At 39.1% G+C, this 17,318-nt stretch overlaps 4 protein-coding genes across 4 annotated transcripts; 1 reads left to right on the top strand and 3 right to left on the bottom strand.

Annotated features, from left to right (window-relative positions):
• Nucleotides 1-1,069: 1,069 nt before the first annotated feature.
• Nucleotides 1,070-4,134, bottom strand: LOC113692855 (probable alpha-amylase 2). The gene is made up of 3 exons (XM_072052592.1): nt 3,979-4,134; nt 3,357-3,844; nt 1,070-2,719 (listed from the first exon to the last, which is right to left on the bottom strand). Exon 3 carries the CDS (start codon nt 2,555-2,557, stop codon nt 1,316-1,318), a length of 1,242 nt encoding a protein of 413 aa, XP_071908693.1. The 5' UTR covers nt 2,558-2,719; nt 3,357-3,844; nt 3,979-4,134; the 3' UTR covers nt 1,070-1,315.
• A 150-nt stretch (nt 4,135-4,284) lies between these two features.
• On the bottom strand, nt 4,285-7,274 carry LOC113692856 (heme oxygenase 1, chloroplastic-like). Its single transcript, XM_027211445.2, has 4 exons — nt 6,355-7,274; nt 5,330-5,553; nt 4,703-4,810; nt 4,285-4,562 (listed from the first exon to the last, which is right to left on the bottom strand). The coding sequence occupies exons 1-4, from the start codon at nt 6,782-6,784 to the stop codon at nt 4,470-4,472; spliced, it is 855 nt and encodes a 284-aa protein (XP_027067246.1). The 5' UTR covers nt 6,785-7,274; the 3' UTR covers nt 4,285-4,469.
• A 1,719-nt stretch (nt 7,275-8,993) lies between these two features.
• Nucleotides 8,994-9,941, top strand: LOC140008607 (uncharacterized). The gene has a single exon (XM_072053429.1). It carries the CDS (start codon nt 8,994-8,996, stop codon nt 9,939-9,941), a length of 948 nt encoding a protein of 315 aa, XP_071909530.1.
• Nucleotides 9,942-14,684: 4,743 nt separating this feature from the next.
• Nucleotides 14,685-16,193, bottom strand: LOC113694259 (peroxidase 25). Its single transcript, XM_027213159.2, has 4 exons — nt 15,885-16,193; nt 15,587-15,766; nt 15,310-15,475; nt 14,685-15,190 (listed from the first exon to the last, which is right to left on the bottom strand). The coding sequence occupies exons 1-4, from the start codon at nt 16,104-16,106 to the stop codon at nt 14,769-14,771; spliced, it is 990 nt and encodes a 329-aa protein (XP_027068960.1). The 5' UTR covers nt 16,107-16,193; the 3' UTR covers nt 14,685-14,768.
• Nucleotides 16,194-17,318: the final 1,125 nt, after the last annotated feature.

Raw genomic sequence — 17,318 nt, 5'->3', positions numbered from 1 at the left:
TGTTTGGACTGTGATTTTTCGCAAGAAAACTTTTACCTTTTTTTGTGAATATATATATATTTTTTATCTGGTACATATCAAATTATTATTATTATTTTATCTTATACATATTAAATTACTACAGTACATTTTTCTATAAAATCTTCAGAAAATAATAATTCAAATAGAGTCAAAAGTGAGAAGTTAATGGTCCAAAAGCTGCCTTCCATTATTGTGCCACTAACACGGGACTTCTCCTGTTACATGTTTTGCCTCTTTCACGCTTATTTCATGATGCGATTGAGCACGAGACCCAAAGTGTACAAGTAGACCCTGTGAAAGTGCCCCTAGGCCCGGTGACACGAGCACGAGCTAAGAGATTCAAGGAGTCCCTCCAAGCCTTGGTACGTGCCATCCAAATCCAAGAGAAACCGGCCATTGAAGGAATTGAGTTGGAATATCCTTGCACGACTACTAAAATGCTGCTTACAATTGAAGATGCAAGTGTTCAAGCTCCAAATAACGGGCCAAGCTGCAGTTAAATACCCTCGCTGAGCCGTACGGGGATCTCGCTGCCCGGTCAGCGAGTCGGGGGTCCAAGGGGGCGACGCGCCCCTGGCTTGGGGGCCCGGGGCCGCAGCGAAGCCCCCGGTGGGGGTTCGGGGGCAACGCCCCCGACGCTTAAGATCTATAGTTAGTTGGGCTAGCTTTCGGTCAAGTGGAGGCCCAAGGGCCTGGCCGAACTTTCCTTGTTATCTTTCCAGTTTATTAGGTCTTAGTCACGGCTATTAATAGCCTCAAGCCGCATGTTACATTCAGTTTTTGAGAGTATTGAATAAAATTTCCAGAATTTCGTCCATTCCTTGTGGCAAATTCCCTTAGCTTGTGAAAGCTAAGTTGAACATCCTAGAGTTGATCCTAGGCTGTTCTTGACTTATCAATCAAGCACACATACTTGATTGTGGCGTCCTCTACCGTTAAATCTGTTCTTGAGTGGTCCAAGTTCAGGTTCAACTCCATCCAATCTTCATCGTGTTCCTCTAGATCCGAAGTTGCTTCCGCGTCTCGCATCATTTCAGAGGAAGCAAAGTAATATGCAATTGCAAGCACCATTTTTATTTATTTCGTCATCAAGTAAAATGACAAAAAGAAGACGCAAGATAAGACAACATCTGATACAATATTACAAATGTATAACCAAGTATGCAGCAGTGTCTTATTGCTAATTTATTACGGACTAAAAGCCTTATTCAAAGAAGGTTAGCTCGTAGCTGCCCTTAGTTAGCACCCCCACTTTTCCCAAAACTAAATGCAGTCCACTAACAAAGAAAAGGATCTACTTTTGCCAGACAGCATATCTGGTGCCGCTAGCTGCAAGCGTCCACTCCCTCCCAGCTGGGCACCATGACCCATCTCCAATCTTCATGCATATTTTCTCACCAATCATTGCAGCATACAAGTTTGGCTGTGCCGTAAGGATTTCTATCGAGGATCGGCTATGTATGCCTTGAAACCGTCGAATCTCCATCAGCTTCACGATTTGGTCATGAATGGAATTTCCCCAATCATAAAAATGGTCATAAAATACTGATGGAATCCCTGGATGTGTGAGTATATAGGCGTAACCCTCCATAATATGACTAGCAGGGAAAGGCCAGTGAGCCTGAGTTGACCCTGTGTCATGGTTATCAATGAAAGTGACAGCCCTTGATGGCCACCATCCCATAACACCTGGTGGTTTCCCTTGAGAGTCACGGAGGCGCCAGAGTTCTCCTTTCACGGCTCCCTGGAGAATTCCCTTCGTTGTAAAGTCAAAAGCAGTAGGCAGTTGCCCTGTACCATCAATCCAATTGATAATTCTTTGCCTGTGACTGTCTTGGTTGTAGTCCAAGTTACAGCCATTGTAGTTGCAACTATCCCAGTATTCGCCAACAGAAAATATTGGCTTCGCACCTTCAATGTATTCCCTCACATATTTTGGTGAATAGCCTCTAACAAAATCGAAGCGAAAGTCCTGGAAACCAACATCGTAGCGAAGCCACCGTAGCCAGTCAGTGATATCTTTCCGAACAAAGTGTTGAGTATGATCAACATTTGGAAAACCAGGAAAGTTATCCCCTGTGCTCCTATTACCCCGGCCCCCAGTACATGATGTAACTGCACGTTCATCCCATGCTAATGGAATCCCATCAAAACGGTTATACGTTCCACCATGCCCCTGGGTAGTCCCAACTCGGTGATTTATCACTATGTCAGCCATTGCCCTCACTTTGTACTGTTTCATCTTACTAAGTAAAGCTTTTAAGACATATTCAGAACCATATGCAGAATTCAAAGAATAAAGGTTCTGTGGAGTATACCCCTGAGGTGCGAATGAATGAGTTGGCGGAGGCAACCAAGCTGATGTGAAGCCAGATTTTGCAATATCAGGAACTTTCTTCTCTAAGTTTCTCCACCAGTCATGTTTATGAGACTCCCAGTTGAAGGCCTGCAATAAAATTTCTCTCCCGTTGCGTAGCACTGCCGCAGGATCCGTCTGCTGCACATTCTCATCCGATCCACTGTTGAGGTAACCCATATCTTAAAGATGGGAAGATTAACAGATATCTGAAGTTGGTTGAGAAAATGCTCAAGAGCTTAGGGGTTCTGAAGAAGCCAATTGCAGCTGACTTTATAAATCGGCACTCTTGCCTCTGCACATATATATATATATATGTGTTGTACTTCGTCCAGAGTGCACCTGGAAAGTAAACGCACGAGAATGGGATTTGATTCTTTTGGAAGCAGAATACAAAATTTGCAGCCACAAAAAGGAAGCACTGAAAAAAGTAGCTACAGATTTCCTTTGTTAATCGTTGGTGGAATGGGGCTGCAAGAAAGAAAGAATGTGGTCGCCGCCAAGCAATGAGAGGACCAATAAAATTTGTAATGACCACGGATGCCAATTTCAATTTTAGTTATTCTAAATCTCATGGCTGTTCAGCAAAGTAGGAAGTTCTGATTCCATGGTACGGGCAAAAGGGAATCGATTTTTGAATTCTGATTCTTGTATCTGTTTGAATCGGTGGACTTGAACCTAACAAAGAATTTCTAATGGACAGATTTAAAATCTTCGGAAAGTGCTTAACATGGTTGGAAATTAATGAAATTCAACAAGTGATTTAGAAATGCATGGTCTAAAACATGCCCCTTACAGCGTTTTCATCTCCCTATGACCGACCAGCAGAATGATTCAAACATATACACAAACAGCTCATGCGCATCTCGTATAGATTTCATTCATTGAAATTAAAAAAAACACACACACACAGAGGGTTTTGGAATAAACAAGAAATGATGATATCAAAGGCAGGACCATCCGTGTCCCAGAGGGCTACCGCGAAACTCTTCGAATTAGGCAACGATATAGAAGGGCAGACCACAGCAATCCACCGGAATTAGTCTTGCACTTATCCAAATCCAGTTAAATCCACCAATCCAAATACAGCCTTAGGGAACTGTTCTGGGCAGGAATGGTCGTTTTGTTTAGCGAACACAGAAGAGGGATTACGAAAGTTTTTCCCAACTGGCAAAGTTGAGAATCGAAATCTACATTCTGCGCTTTAAGTCAATTCGTGAGTTTGAGTGATCTGATCATCCATCAGCTTTTATGCGTCGGCCATTGGGGCAAATAGATGGTCAACGACACATGGACGGCAACCGTTCTTCAGCCAATTGAGATTCGAGTTTGAGTCGGTTGGAATACGCGGGATTCCGGTCTTGTTCGTGTTTACAAATGAATAGTTTAAGAGAATCTTCTGAAAGTGTCCAGCTCATCCACAACACGTAGACAGATCTTCGGGTAAAGACAACTCTAGACATCTCCCTGAATTTTGGAGTGGAGTTTTAGGGAGGTTTTTGTAGGAAAAAAAAAATTCATCACGTAAGGTTAAAAAAAAAAAGGATAATTAAAAAATATGTTAAAATATATTCCCAAAAAAAAATATTATTCCTAGAGACCTCCCAGTCCGAACGGAGTGGCACAGAATTTCTGCCAAACCTGCCTTTAGCATCAATGCAAAATAAATCTCATCTCAACTCGGTCCTTCGTAGTTGGATTGAGAATAATAATATCACGGCTGAATGCTCAAAACCCTCCATGCATAAGGCCCACAACGAACCCGATTCCTCTCTCACACGGACCCAATAGAACACGAGAAAAGCGCAGCATCATAGCCCAAGAACGGGACAAACCCAATTTCCAAAAGATTTCATTCAAAGCAAAGAGGAAAAAGCCCTGTAGCGATGCCAGCAGTCTGCGACCAATGCAAAAAGAAGTGTGAAGTATGCATGTGTTTAACTTTAACACCCCTTTCTTCACATCACATTCACAGAGAAGGGGAGATTTGATAGAAGAGTCAGTGAAGCATAATAACATCACAATGAGTGCGAGTTCAGAATGATATTAACAAACTAGTAGAGCTTGCGCCCTCTCTATTATACAAACTTTATCATGACAATATCAAGCGGAGGATACCCCCTGAAAACTTGAATGATTTCTCGGTCTCTTCCAAGCAATGGTTCTTCTCCTCTCTAGTCCAGCTCTGAATAAAATCGAAAAACAAAATGTGTATCAGATAGCAGATGTATCGTATAATCCACCACCGATCACAAGCTTAGAGACATTAATACTTGCATAACCAAAACACAACAATAGGAGGAAGTAGGCCTCAGGTGAAGTTACCTCAGCAACTCTATTTAGCTTGTCCCTCACATTCTGTAACAATTGTGAGAGATCACCATCCCATTTGTAGAATTCCAACTCCTCCTTGTTGAGTATCTTCTCAGCTACCTGAAGAGAGAAAAGAATCGACTTCATTACCAGACTCATGCACATTTATCTAACCTTTGTAGCCATTGCAACCAACCACATCAGTATCTCGTTTCAATGTTGCCCTCCTTTGCAGGAGGGAGAGATGACATTAAAAAAGTATCACAGAAATTTTAATTGCAATTTTATATGACTTGCATCCTCAGTCAACAATCATGAGCCTGTACCTACAGAAGGTACAGCATTTCAATCACTGTCCCCCAAAGCTTAGTCACCCTCACTCCCCTTGCTCAGGGAAGAATCAAATGTATCAACCAAGCATGAAAGTAGGGGTTGGGGAAAAAAGGAAAAAGCACCAAGTTATACCAGACACATTAGAATAGCCACTCCTAATTTTTTCCAGATTTATTCTCAAGTATAATGGCCAAAATATCTCATCAGTCAGTCTTAGAATAATAGGGTGAGCTAACATTTCTTACAACTAAGTTACAGGTCCCAGATAGCGGAGAAAGTTTAGAAGTAAGCCAACTAATTGCTCACCTTCTTTCCAATCATCCGCCCACCAGCTGTATGGGCGAAGTATATGTTGTAGAAGTGACAAATAAATGCTTGAGGATCCTTTTCTGATAACTCTTCAAGATACCGAGCATACTCAACTCCAGGTGTAGATGGTTCTGGGATGGCATGACCTTGCTCCTTGAACCATTCCAAATCCTTTGCAAGACGCTCTGACCTTTCCAATCCTGTGTTCCTGAACTCTGCATCTGGATAGCAAACAAGAAAACTATTTAACAGTTTAACCATGATGGTGTTGCACATTCATCAAAAGTCAATCTCCAAATAAGGCATAAAGTTCTTGAGAAGACAAAGCAACTTAACATAATCTCATTTTATAGCTTAGATCGTAACAATTTCTGACTAAATTTTGCACCAACCATCCATCTTTGTGAACCATAATTGCACCCTCTGGTTTTTCCTGACACTTAAAATTGTGAATTGGTGAGTGTCATCACGTTCCCTACTCTTCATGAAGCCCCAAAATCACACGTCCCGAACATACATTGTAGCTACTTTTAATTCCAATGGACAAAACTGAACTTCTGTGCAGCATGTAATGGATATATCTGAATTGTAGTCGTCGAGTAACAAAAGCAGAGCTATCGTACGCTAACATTTTTATCCGATGTCATCCTTCAGCCTTAAAAGCTATGACTCAATTAACTCACCAGGACGTGAACGAAAGTAGAAACTAGATTTACATCCCAACAAATGCAGGGGTAACATTACGCAGGAAAAGCCTGGCAAAAGATTTTCATCTGACAAAGATAACGATCTTCCGCAATGGCACCCCACAAAAAATGCAGAATAAGTAGACCCCCAAATTGCATGCTTCTAAATCAAGAATCACAATTCTGCCCAACGGAACATCTCAATCGACGGCCACTCAAACACAATAGGAAAAGATACTACGAGCACAACTTATACTCAGTCAAAAGACGGGGGGCATTCCTGATCAATTCAATGAAACAAATAGATAGAAGAAGAGAGTTGTAAAGATTACTCACATTCAGGAAAAGAAGATATCTCCACAATCTTCTCCAGGGTATCATAAACCAATTTACTATCCACCAAAAACTTCAAATACCCCTGGATAGTGGGCTCCCATTTAGCCACAGGCTGCCCCCGGGGCTCCTTCTCGCCCTCCTTGGCCTGGTCTTTCGTATGCAATTTCATAGCCACAAACCTCATCTCCTCCACAAACCCCTTAGCCTCGCCAGGGTACCTCTTCTTATGCTTCTCAGCGGCTGAAGCAGTGCCAGCAGAAGCCGCCGCCAGCAACACCATCCTCGAATTTCTAGCAAAAAGCTTTGATCTTTGAGAAAGTTCCGGGATGGGTTTAGCGAGAATTTGGGATTGAGATGCTTTAAGCACTCCACTTTCTGGTTTCTTGAGAAGAAACTGGGATTGAGAAATAGGTGTTGTTATGGAAGCCATCACAAGAAAGAGAAAGAGTATTTTATAAGATAGTCCTGCTTTGCTTGCTGGGCTAGAACACAGTAAGGGGTGGAGTGTTGGTTGCTAAGAAGAAAAGCTCACAAAATTCCTTTATGCTATTGTTTTGGATAATTCGATAAGTTTCAAAAATTTTGGATTGTAATAGGTGCTGAAGTAATCTTGAAGACTAAGCTTTAAACAGTGGACAGAAATAAAATAAGTATAGAATTGGTAATTATTGGCCTGAGAGTGGGAAGTTAGTAAAGAATTATTTTTTGGGGGAATGGGCCTCCCTGCCTGGCTCTGCAGACAATACTCTCTATTTGTCTATGGAGTGCAAGCAAGTTTGCAGATACGCTGCGCCGAGAGCTTTTTATTTACGTCAGGGATAGGTTGGAGAGAAGATTTGTTTATTTATGAGGGCAATGTCTCGTGACGGCAGAGGCATTGGAATTTGCCAACAATCTGGAGAGGGACGACGATGGCGTCTGGATTTGCAGGAACGTGTGGCTCTTGGGGTGTAATTAGTGACGTGGGACCCCATCAAAGGATTAAAATATTGTATGTGTTTGCCAAAAATATACTACTACTACATAGTACTTAATTAGCGGACAAAATTAAAAAGCTTTTTGGCCTTATTGGTTTTGGCAATTGGGGAATGGTTGGGATGATCATGAACCCTGACCTCGTGGCCATCGACTTCCCACATAGTAGTAGTATTTGTTGCGTAATTTTCTTTGCTTTCCTCCACTGTATTTCCGTGAACCCTTTCACCTGCAGGGGTTCTCACGTACACCCATAATCCGACATGGATTTAAAAGACAAGGAAAAAAGAAAACAAGCAGTAAAAGGTAAAAAATACTCCACAAATTTCTAGAGAAATGCTCGGTTAATGAATGTAATAAATGAAACGGAGGAGTAAAATCAATCAAGCAATGAATGTAAATGCATTCATTCATCTAATAATTACAAGTAATTAAAGTGTGCACTCTGAATTGGGCTCGAATCAGACGTGCATGATGAAGAATTCAGGAGCGGGATGAGCCTGGATTGACCAGAATGGATTTGTTTACTTGGGCTAAGAATCAGATGGGTCGGGTCGGGCTGTTCCAAAAATGAGCCCATGCTCAGCATTGTTGAGTTGATAAATGCCTTCTAAGTTGGCAGTGAATTGGAGGTGTCAAAGTCACAGCTTGAATTTTATTTTCACAACAATTTATGGATAAAATGCAAAAATTATCCTTTCAAATTCAAATGCAATTTAGTCTTAAACTTAAAAAGGGGTAGTTTTGTTATTTTAACAAAAAAATTTCTGAAATATGATTGATTTGCCTCCCATGTTTGCTTATTCCTTGTGCATTTCATAATGAAAAAGAGCATACAATCAGTCATTATTGAATAATTTCTGTTTTCGCTTGCTGCCTAGCTAAAGTCCTAAAACTCATTATATTGAATAGTTCCTTTTTTCGCTTGAAGTCTAGCCCCCCCCCCTCCCCTGCCCCCCCTTTTTTTATTTTTTATTTTTTATTTTTTGCCTTTAAGTCAAGATAAAGTCAGTTCCCAAGATCAAAATAGAATCATTAGTTGAGTGAGTATAAGATCCCTAATTCGACCATCATGTTATGAAATAACAAAAATGTGGATGTCCCTTTGTATTCCCAAGAGGATTAATTCATGATTTTATGGCTACTTATGTATGGAAGTTACAATTCATAAATCCATTCATGTAGTGGAGAAACCGTTTCATAGGTTTCTTCATATTATTGTAATAGTGGATGGTTAATAGGATTTATGTACCTTTAATCTTGTAGTGCCTATATATAGAGGTACATTGAAACCCTTTGGTATGACTTTTGTATCTTATTGGAATATAAGAATATTACTCTCCATTTCTCTACTTCTTTCTCCAATATTTCACTTGATATTATAGTAGCTTATTTGATTAGTTTTATAACACGTTATCAGCACGAAAGCTCTTCTTTTGAGCAAAGGCGAAAACGAAGGCGCTACTTTGAGCAAAAGTGAAGTACAAGATTTTGCCGAAATTCTGCCCGTATTTCTTCAAGTGACTTTTGAGGTAAATTTCTAAGTCAAAATCTTATTTCAATTTCTTATGGCTAATCTTACAAAACAAGAGTTTGTACCTCTTGATATTTCTAGAAAAAATTATTTATCATGGGTATTGGATGTTGAAATCCATCTTGAGGCAATGGGTCTTGGTAATACTATTGTGGAAAAAAATGAATCCTCAAACCAAGACCGTGCCAAAGCTATGATTTTTCTTCGTCATCATTTAGATGAAGGATTAAAATCAGAATATCTTACTGTTAAAGATCCTCTTGTCCTTTGGCGAGATTTGAAAGAAAGATTCGATCACCTGAAGTTGGTCGTTCTTCCAAAAGCCCGATATGATTGGCTTCACTTACGGCTGCAAGATTTTAAATCTGTCAACGAATATAATTCAGCCATGTTCAGAATCACTTCTCAATTATCATTATGTGGCGAAAAAGTCACTGATGAAGATATGTTAGAAAAAACATTTTCTACTTTTCATGTCTCTAACATGCTCCTGCAGCAGCAATATCGAGAGAAGGGGTTTAAAAAATATTCTGAACTTATTGCATGTCTTCTCTTGGCTGAACAAAACAATGAATTGTTGCTGAAAAATCATGAGTCCCGACCAACTGGTGCAAGTCCATTCTCTGAAGCAAATGCGACCCAATTTCAAAATTCTGGTCGAGGTCGTGGACGTGGCCGTAGAGGTGGCCGTGGAGGAGGCCGCGGACGTGGCCGTGGCCGTGGACGTGATCGTAGTAAATGTGTGCCCCGTGAAAATTTTAACCGGGGCAAGCAACAAAATATTTCCCAAAAGAGGGAAAATAACTACGATCAGAAAAATGGAGAAAAGAAAGTTTATGAAGAAAAATGCTACCGGTGTGGTATGAAAGGTCATTGGTCTCGTACCTGTCGTACGGCCGAACATCTTGTTGACCTCTATCAAGCATCATTGAAAAAGAAAGACAAAGGTGTTGAGACAAATTTCATTGATCAAAAGAATGACTATGATGATGGTGATGATGCTGACATGACACACCTCGATGTTGCTGATTTTTTTGAACATCCTGAAGATGTCAACAAATATCCCATGATTAATTAGATATTTTTATGATGCTTTATATCTTTCATGTAATTTCCTTTCCATTGAATATTTATTTTCGCATCTTTATTAATAATTATTTTTGTTTGAAATTTTTTTCCTGAAGAAGAAATGGATGTCAAATATTTGGGATTAAATAATGGTGATGATGATATTTGTCTCATTGATAGTGCTACTACGCACACCATATTGAAAAATAAAAAATATTTTTCTTGTTTGAAAATGGGAGAGACAAATGTTAATACCATTAATGGTAGTGCAAAATTGATTGAAAGCTCCGGAAGAGCCACTATATTTCTCCCTGAAGGGACTAAAATTATTGTAAATAATGCACTATTCTCTCCCAAGTCTCGAAGAAACTTATTGAGTTTTAAAGATATCCGCGAAAATGGATATCATATCGAGACAATGACTGAGACAAATGGTGAATTTTTATTAATCACAAGTATCATTTATGGGAAAAAATGCGAAGTAGAAAAATTACCTTCTTTTTCTTCTGGGTTATATTATGCACAAATTAGTGCAATTGAAATTCATCACCTAGTAGACCAGAAGTCTACTCATCCCGATGATTTTATAATTTGGCATGATCATCTCGGACATCCTGGATCTATAATGATGAGACGAATAATTGAGAATTCACATGGCCACTCATTGAAAAATAAAAAAGTATTAAAATCCAATGAATTCTCTTGTGTTGCTTGTTCTCAAGGGAAATTAATTATTAGACCATCACAAGTTAAAGTTGGGACTGAATCCCCTGCATTTCTAGAACGAATTCATGGTGATATATGTGGGCCTGTAGATCCACCATGTGGACCATTTCGATATTTTATGGTGCTAATTGATGCATCAACTAGATGGTCACATGTATGTTTATTATCTACTCGCAACTTGGCATTTGCGAGATTGCTTGCTCAAATAATTAAATTGCGAGCACAATTTCCAGATTTTCCAATAAAGAAAATTCGTCTAGATAATGCTGGTGAATATTCGTCACATGCTTTTGACGATTATTGTATGTCCATTGGAATAACTGTTGAACATCCTGTAGCCTATGTTCACACACAAAATGGTCTAGCCGAATCACTTATTAAACGGTTACAATTAATTGCTAGACCATTGTTGATGAGGTCTAAACTTCCTTCATCTGCTTGGGGACATGCTATTTTACATGCAGCAACACTTGTAAGAATTAGGCCGACAAGTTATCACACTTATTCTCCCCTACAATTAACTTTTGGTTATGAGCCAAATATTTCTCATTTACGAATATTTGGTTGTGCGGTGTATGTTCCAATTGCACCGCCCCAACGTCGTAAATTGGGCCTACAAAGAAGATTGGGGATATATGTCGGATATGAATCACCTTCAATCATTAAGTATATGGAACCATTAACAGGTGATTTATTTACTGCGAGATTTGCAGATTGTCATTTTGACGAGTCACATTTTCCGACATTAGGGGGAGATAAAAATCAACCGAAAAAGGAAATCACTTGGAAAATATCATTGAATTTCCTTGATTCTCGTACTAAAGAATGTGAATTAGAAGTTCAAAGGATTATACATTTGCAAAAAATTACAAATCAATTACCGGATGCATTTAATGACTCCAAAAGAGTTACTAAATCACATATTCCTGCTGAAAATGCTCCGATTAAAATTGATGTCCCTGAAGAACAAATCACAAGTGCTAATGAGTCTAAAGCACGCCTGAAGCGTGGGAGACCTCTTGGTTCCAAAGATAAAAATCCTCGAAAGAAAAGAGGAATAGATGAATCAACAATTAGTGACAAAATTCAACCTCCTGAAGAGGTCGCTCCTAAAGAGCCAATTCTTGAAGAGAATGTAACTATAGAAAATTCAACAAATTTTGTCACTTCAAGAAAAAGTTGGAACCGAAAAGAAATAATTATTGATAATATTTTCGCATATAATATAGCACTTGATATTATGGCAGAGGACGAGGATCATGAGCCTAGATCGGTTGATGAATGTCGAGGTAGAAATGATTGGCCAAAATGGAAAGATGCGATCCAATCTGAATTGGACTCACTGGCTAAAAGAAAAGTTTTTGGACCTGTAGTCTAAACACCTGAAGGTGTAAAGCTAGTAGGATATAAATGGGTATTTGTGAGAAAAAGAAATGAGAAAAATGAAATTGTGAGATATAAAGCAAGACTTGTAGCCCAAGAATTTTCACAAAGGCCTGGATTTGATTATGATGAAACGTATTCACCTGTAGTGGATGTTATCACATTTAGATATCTTGTGAGTTTTGCAGTACATGAAAAATTAGATATGCGTCTAATGGACGTCGTTACTGCATATTTATATGGGAATCTTGAAAATGATATTTATATGAGAATTCCCGAAGGATTCAACATGCCTGAAGCATGCAAATCAATTCCTAAAAATATTTATTCTATTAAATTACAAAGGTCTCTGTATGGGCTCAAACAATCTGGACGTATGCGGTATAACCGTTTCAATGAATGTCTGACAAAAGAAGGTTATACCAATGATCCAATATGTCCATGTGTTTTTATCAAGAAAAATGGATCAAATTTTGTGATAATTGCGGTATATGTTGATGATCTAAATTTAATTGGAACTCCTGAAGAGATTCAAAATAGTGTTGAATATTTGAAGAAAGAATTTGAGATCAAAGATTTTGGAAAGACAAAATTCTGCCTTGGTTTACAAATTGAGCATTTGAAAGGTGGCATTTTTGTCCACCAAACTGCTTATACCCGGAAGGTATTAAAGCGATTTTATATGGACAAAGCACATACATTGAGTACCCCAATGGTTGTCAGATCATTAGATCCTAATAAGGATCCTTTTAGACCACGAGAAGAAAATGAAGAGATACTTGGTCCTGAAGTACCATATCTTAGTGCAATTGGTGCACTAATGTATCTTGCTAATTGTACAAGGCCTGATATATCATTTGCAGTAAATTTATTAGCAAGATTTAGTTCCTCGCCCACAAGACGACATTGGAATGGTATTAAACATATTTTTCGCTATCTCCAAGGAACAATAGATCTTGGTTTATTTTATTCAAATAAATCCAAACCTGAATTGGTTGGTTATGCTGATGCTGGGTATTTATCCGACCCGCATAAAGCAAGGTCTCAGACTGGTTATTTATTTACATATGGAGGCACAGCCATTTCTTGGCGATCTACAAAGCAATCACTAGCCGCCACTTCATCGAATCATGCTGAAATAATAGCAATTCATGAAGCCAGTCGAGAATGTGTTTGGTTAAGATCAATGACCAACTATATCCGGAAGAATTGTGGGTTATCCTCCGGAAAAGAAAATTCTCCAACTATATTATATGAAGATAATGCAGCTTGTATAACTCAATTGAAAGGAGGATATATTAAAGGAGATAGGACGAAACATATTTCACCAAAATTCTTTTTTACTCATGATTTGCAAAAGAATAGTGAAATTGATGTGCAACAAATCCGATCAGATAATAATCTGGCCGATTTATTTACCAAGGCATTACCAACTGCGACATTTGAGAAATTGGTGAAGAGTATTGGAATGCAACGATTAAAAGATCTCAAATGACGTTTGCATCAGGGGGAGAAATTATTACACAAGAATAGTGTACTCTTTTTCCTTCACTAGGGTTTTTGGTCCCACTGGGTTTTTCCCTAGTAAGGTTTTAACGAGACATATTCTTTGTGTAATGGACATCCAAGGGGGAGTGTTATGAAATAACAAAAATGTGGATGTCCCTTTGTATTCCCAAGGGGATTAATTCATGATTTTATGGCTACTTATGTATAGAAGTTACAATTCATAAATCCATTCATGTAGTGGAGAAACCGTTTCATAGGTTTCTTCATATTATTGTAATAGTGGATGGTTAATAGGATTTATGTACCTTTAATCTTGTAGTGCCTATATATAGAGGTACATTGAAACCCTTTGGTATGACTTTTGTATCTTATTGGAATATAAGAATATTACTCTCCATTTCTCTACTTCTTTCTCCAACATTTCACTTGATATTATAGTAGCTTATTTGATTAGTTTTATAACACATCAAATATTTTTCGTCCTCTCTTCTCTCTTTCTCTTTGTGAGAATTGGGGTCTTCACTTGAATCTCAAAAAATAAAATAAAATAAAATTTGTTGTTAGTGTACTGGGCTGTTAGGGGTACACTTAATGGATCTGTTAAATGTTTGATGTACAATTATATTATCTTATTATACCTCCAATTTTTTATGGCTAAAAATGTGAAATTTGTTTGTTTTTTAAGGAGTACAACGCTTTAGATAAATTTACACTGGATATCACAACAACAATTAGTAGTAACAATTATCATAAGTGCACTTCATGGTAGTGGTGTCAAGTGTCAACTCAAAGCGTGTTCTGTAGTAGAGGGAATAGTAGTGCCAGCAAGTCAATTGAGCGTTCTGATTCCAACAATGGGAATGGTGGGAATGGGGGTGGTGCTGCTGCCGACCTTCCCTGAAGTTGCCAACGTTATCCAAAGTCCAAGCGGCAGTACCCCGCCAATGCCACCTGTATGGGCGGAGGGGAGAGAGAGAAACCAAGGCGGTGGTGGAATGTGACGGAGAGTGGGGTGTAACGGGGTGAGAGAATCAAGATGTTCCTTATAATAAATCTTCTTCCATTTTAGTCTCCTTTTTTTTCTTGTTATTTGCTTGTTGAAAGTCCCCCGAAAGACAGACGTAAACATTTGGAATTGAGGGTTTAATTCGACTAAATTCACATAACCGTTCGACTTTTTATTATCTAGCAACTGTCTCATAACTAGCAGTAACATTTTCTAATTGAAATTGGAACAAATCTTTCGAATCTCCCCTTGTGCTCCAGTCTTAGCCTCAATGCTGCTCATTTTGATCATGGCTTTGGGGAACTCAAAATCGAATCTTAGTCCCAAAAGTCCTCTAACATTCCCTGCATAGTTTTCAACAATTCGACGTGTTGATGGGTCACCCCAGAGCCTTTGATCCGACTCAAGAACCCCATTGCCATCCCTCACATTCTTGAAGAAGCTGACATCAAATTTGAACTGACTATCTTTGTCCAATGCCACCCTTCTCGAACCATCTCCATTTCTGGGACAAAGAGACTGTAGCTGCGCCAAGAATGCTTGGTTCAGGCTGGGATCCGCATTCCCGGTTGCTGTGAAGTTGTAGAGTCGGTATCTAAAGAATAAACAATCCGCCTGGCCTATGGTATGTGCCCCTGCCCAGTACGTTGCAGCGAGTGTAAATGTCATGATGCTCTTCACTCGAGTGTCTGATGATTTTAAGCCAAGAAAGAAAAAAAGACAAGAAAATTGTTGGGATGGCAGCAGAAAGTACCGACTAGTGTAACAAGATCACGGTCATCTAGACCTTTAGCTGCGAACTTTTGCCTCTGGACGGCAATTGGATCCAGTGGTGAAGGTAAATTATTCGGGACTTCGGATGATGAAGATATCCTGCCATCTCTTCTCCCAGTTGGCACATCCCAGCTAGGACCACCACTCTGAAAATCGTTGCAGAGGAGGACTTTAGCTATCGAGATATTAAGCGTATTTCTAAGCATCAAAGCAGACAGACAGATAGAGGTGCATGCAATTTCTAGTCATCTTTTTACCAAGCCTACAGCATCACGAGCAGCTAATGCAAGAATGTCAGCACATGAGACAATCCCAGGGCATGAGCCTTCAAGTTGTTTTTTGGCATCGTCAATCACTTCAAATCCTCTTAATCCAGAGTTTGCCAATGCATTTCTCTCAGCAGAAGCTCCAGCAATTAAAATTGAACCATCACAACCCTGTTCAAAATCCTCGTCATGATTAATCATCACCATTTGAAACTCAATTGAAAGTCGACACCAAAAGAAAACTGTAACGTAGAAAGTTTTTATACAATACAAGGGGCTAACCGCAAACCTGAACAAAGCAGTCATGGAAATGAAGCCTGAGCAAGCCAGCTGCAACAGTAGGATCTTTGTTATTGTGAGTTTCCACAGTGGACCTCACGATGGACTCTGCATTCTGGCATGATGAAGAATAGAATCCTGCTTTGAGGCCTCCCTGGGCTGCTACTCGAAAGCTCATGCTCAGCAGCACAACTACTATAGAAATACAAAAGAAACTTGCCTTTCGCTCCATTTTAACCAAGAAGTGAACCAAATTAGTCACGCCAAGGACTGATAAAAATAGACAATGGTATTTCTTCTGTTATTATGAGCATGGATTGGTTTCTCCCAATGCAAGATACTACTATATTTATAGCTGCCATGATACAGTACTTACACTAGCACCTTTTACATCTGCCTGGTGATTATTGGTTTTTTCTTTGTTTTTTTTTTTCTTTTTTTCGGGGCACTTCTCTCCGTTGCCTTCTTTCAGTGGAAATCAATTTGTGGGACCAAAAAAATGGCGGCCTTCCCTTTTAGACTTGTCCATAATTTAGTGGAGAGAACCAGTGAAATGAAAATATGTATAAGAGTTAAAAATGGTAGCAAAAAAAAAAAAAGGAGAAACCTTCCTTATCCAATATGATTCCTGCACTTTATTCCATTATGACGCGTTTTGGGCCTCCACTATTTGAATAATTTCGTTCCAAATTCATCTCGTTCACATTTGCTTTTCTTACTTTTCTGCCTGGTGCAGGGAAGCTTAGCTTGATTTATAGATAATTTGCATGCAAATGCCCTTAACAGATGGTGCACTCGACCCAGAAGCAACAAAAGTTGATGTGATGAATACAATAATGACGCGAATCAATCAGCTGGATCATCTCTAATTGGCCGCATTTGTGATTAATTCTCCAAATCGTGTTATACCAAAACACTTCATTGAATTTCCTGCCAAACGTTCTGCTGATAATCTGTCACAGGTAGTTTATTAGTAAGTAACATACAGCTGATGACCGCGAAAACAACTAAATGTACAACTGAAAATCTAAAAGCCTGAGAAAGCGCAACATCTGTTTGCCAGCATGCAAGCTCGAGGAACTAAGAAGCCCTTTGGAAAAAAAAAAAAAAAAAAAAAAGGGCTTGCGATTTAAGCTTTCATAGAGATTGGATTAAAACTGATCTACTGGGTGGCCGAATACAGATCTATAACTGTGATTGGTTCTTGAATCCTACTGACGGATTCTTGAAGCAGATTCAAGAAAGCACTCAGTTTTCTTTAGTCCCCGAAAGCTGCACCTAAACCTTTTCTTGTAGATTAGTTAATGGATTCGGCGACAATGCATGAGCAGCAATGACTTCGAGATTACTCTGCAAGTTGTGAAACTGGACAATGCTGTAACTTAAATTTAATTCTCTTCCCCTTTGAAATCAATTTTTGCTTTCATTTTTTTTTTTCTTCAAA

The sequence above is a fragment of the Coffea arabica genome, chromosome 6c, assembly GCF_036785885.1.
Source record: "Coffea arabica cultivar ET-39 chromosome 6c, Coffea Arabica ET-39 HiFi, whole genome shotgun sequence".
Classification (NCBI taxonomy): Eukaryota; Viridiplantae; Streptophyta; class Magnoliopsida; order Gentianales; family Rubiaceae; genus Coffea; species Coffea arabica.
The sequence above is the reverse complement of the archived record's forward strand: the minus strand, read 5'-3'. Positions and strand labels throughout refer to the sequence as shown.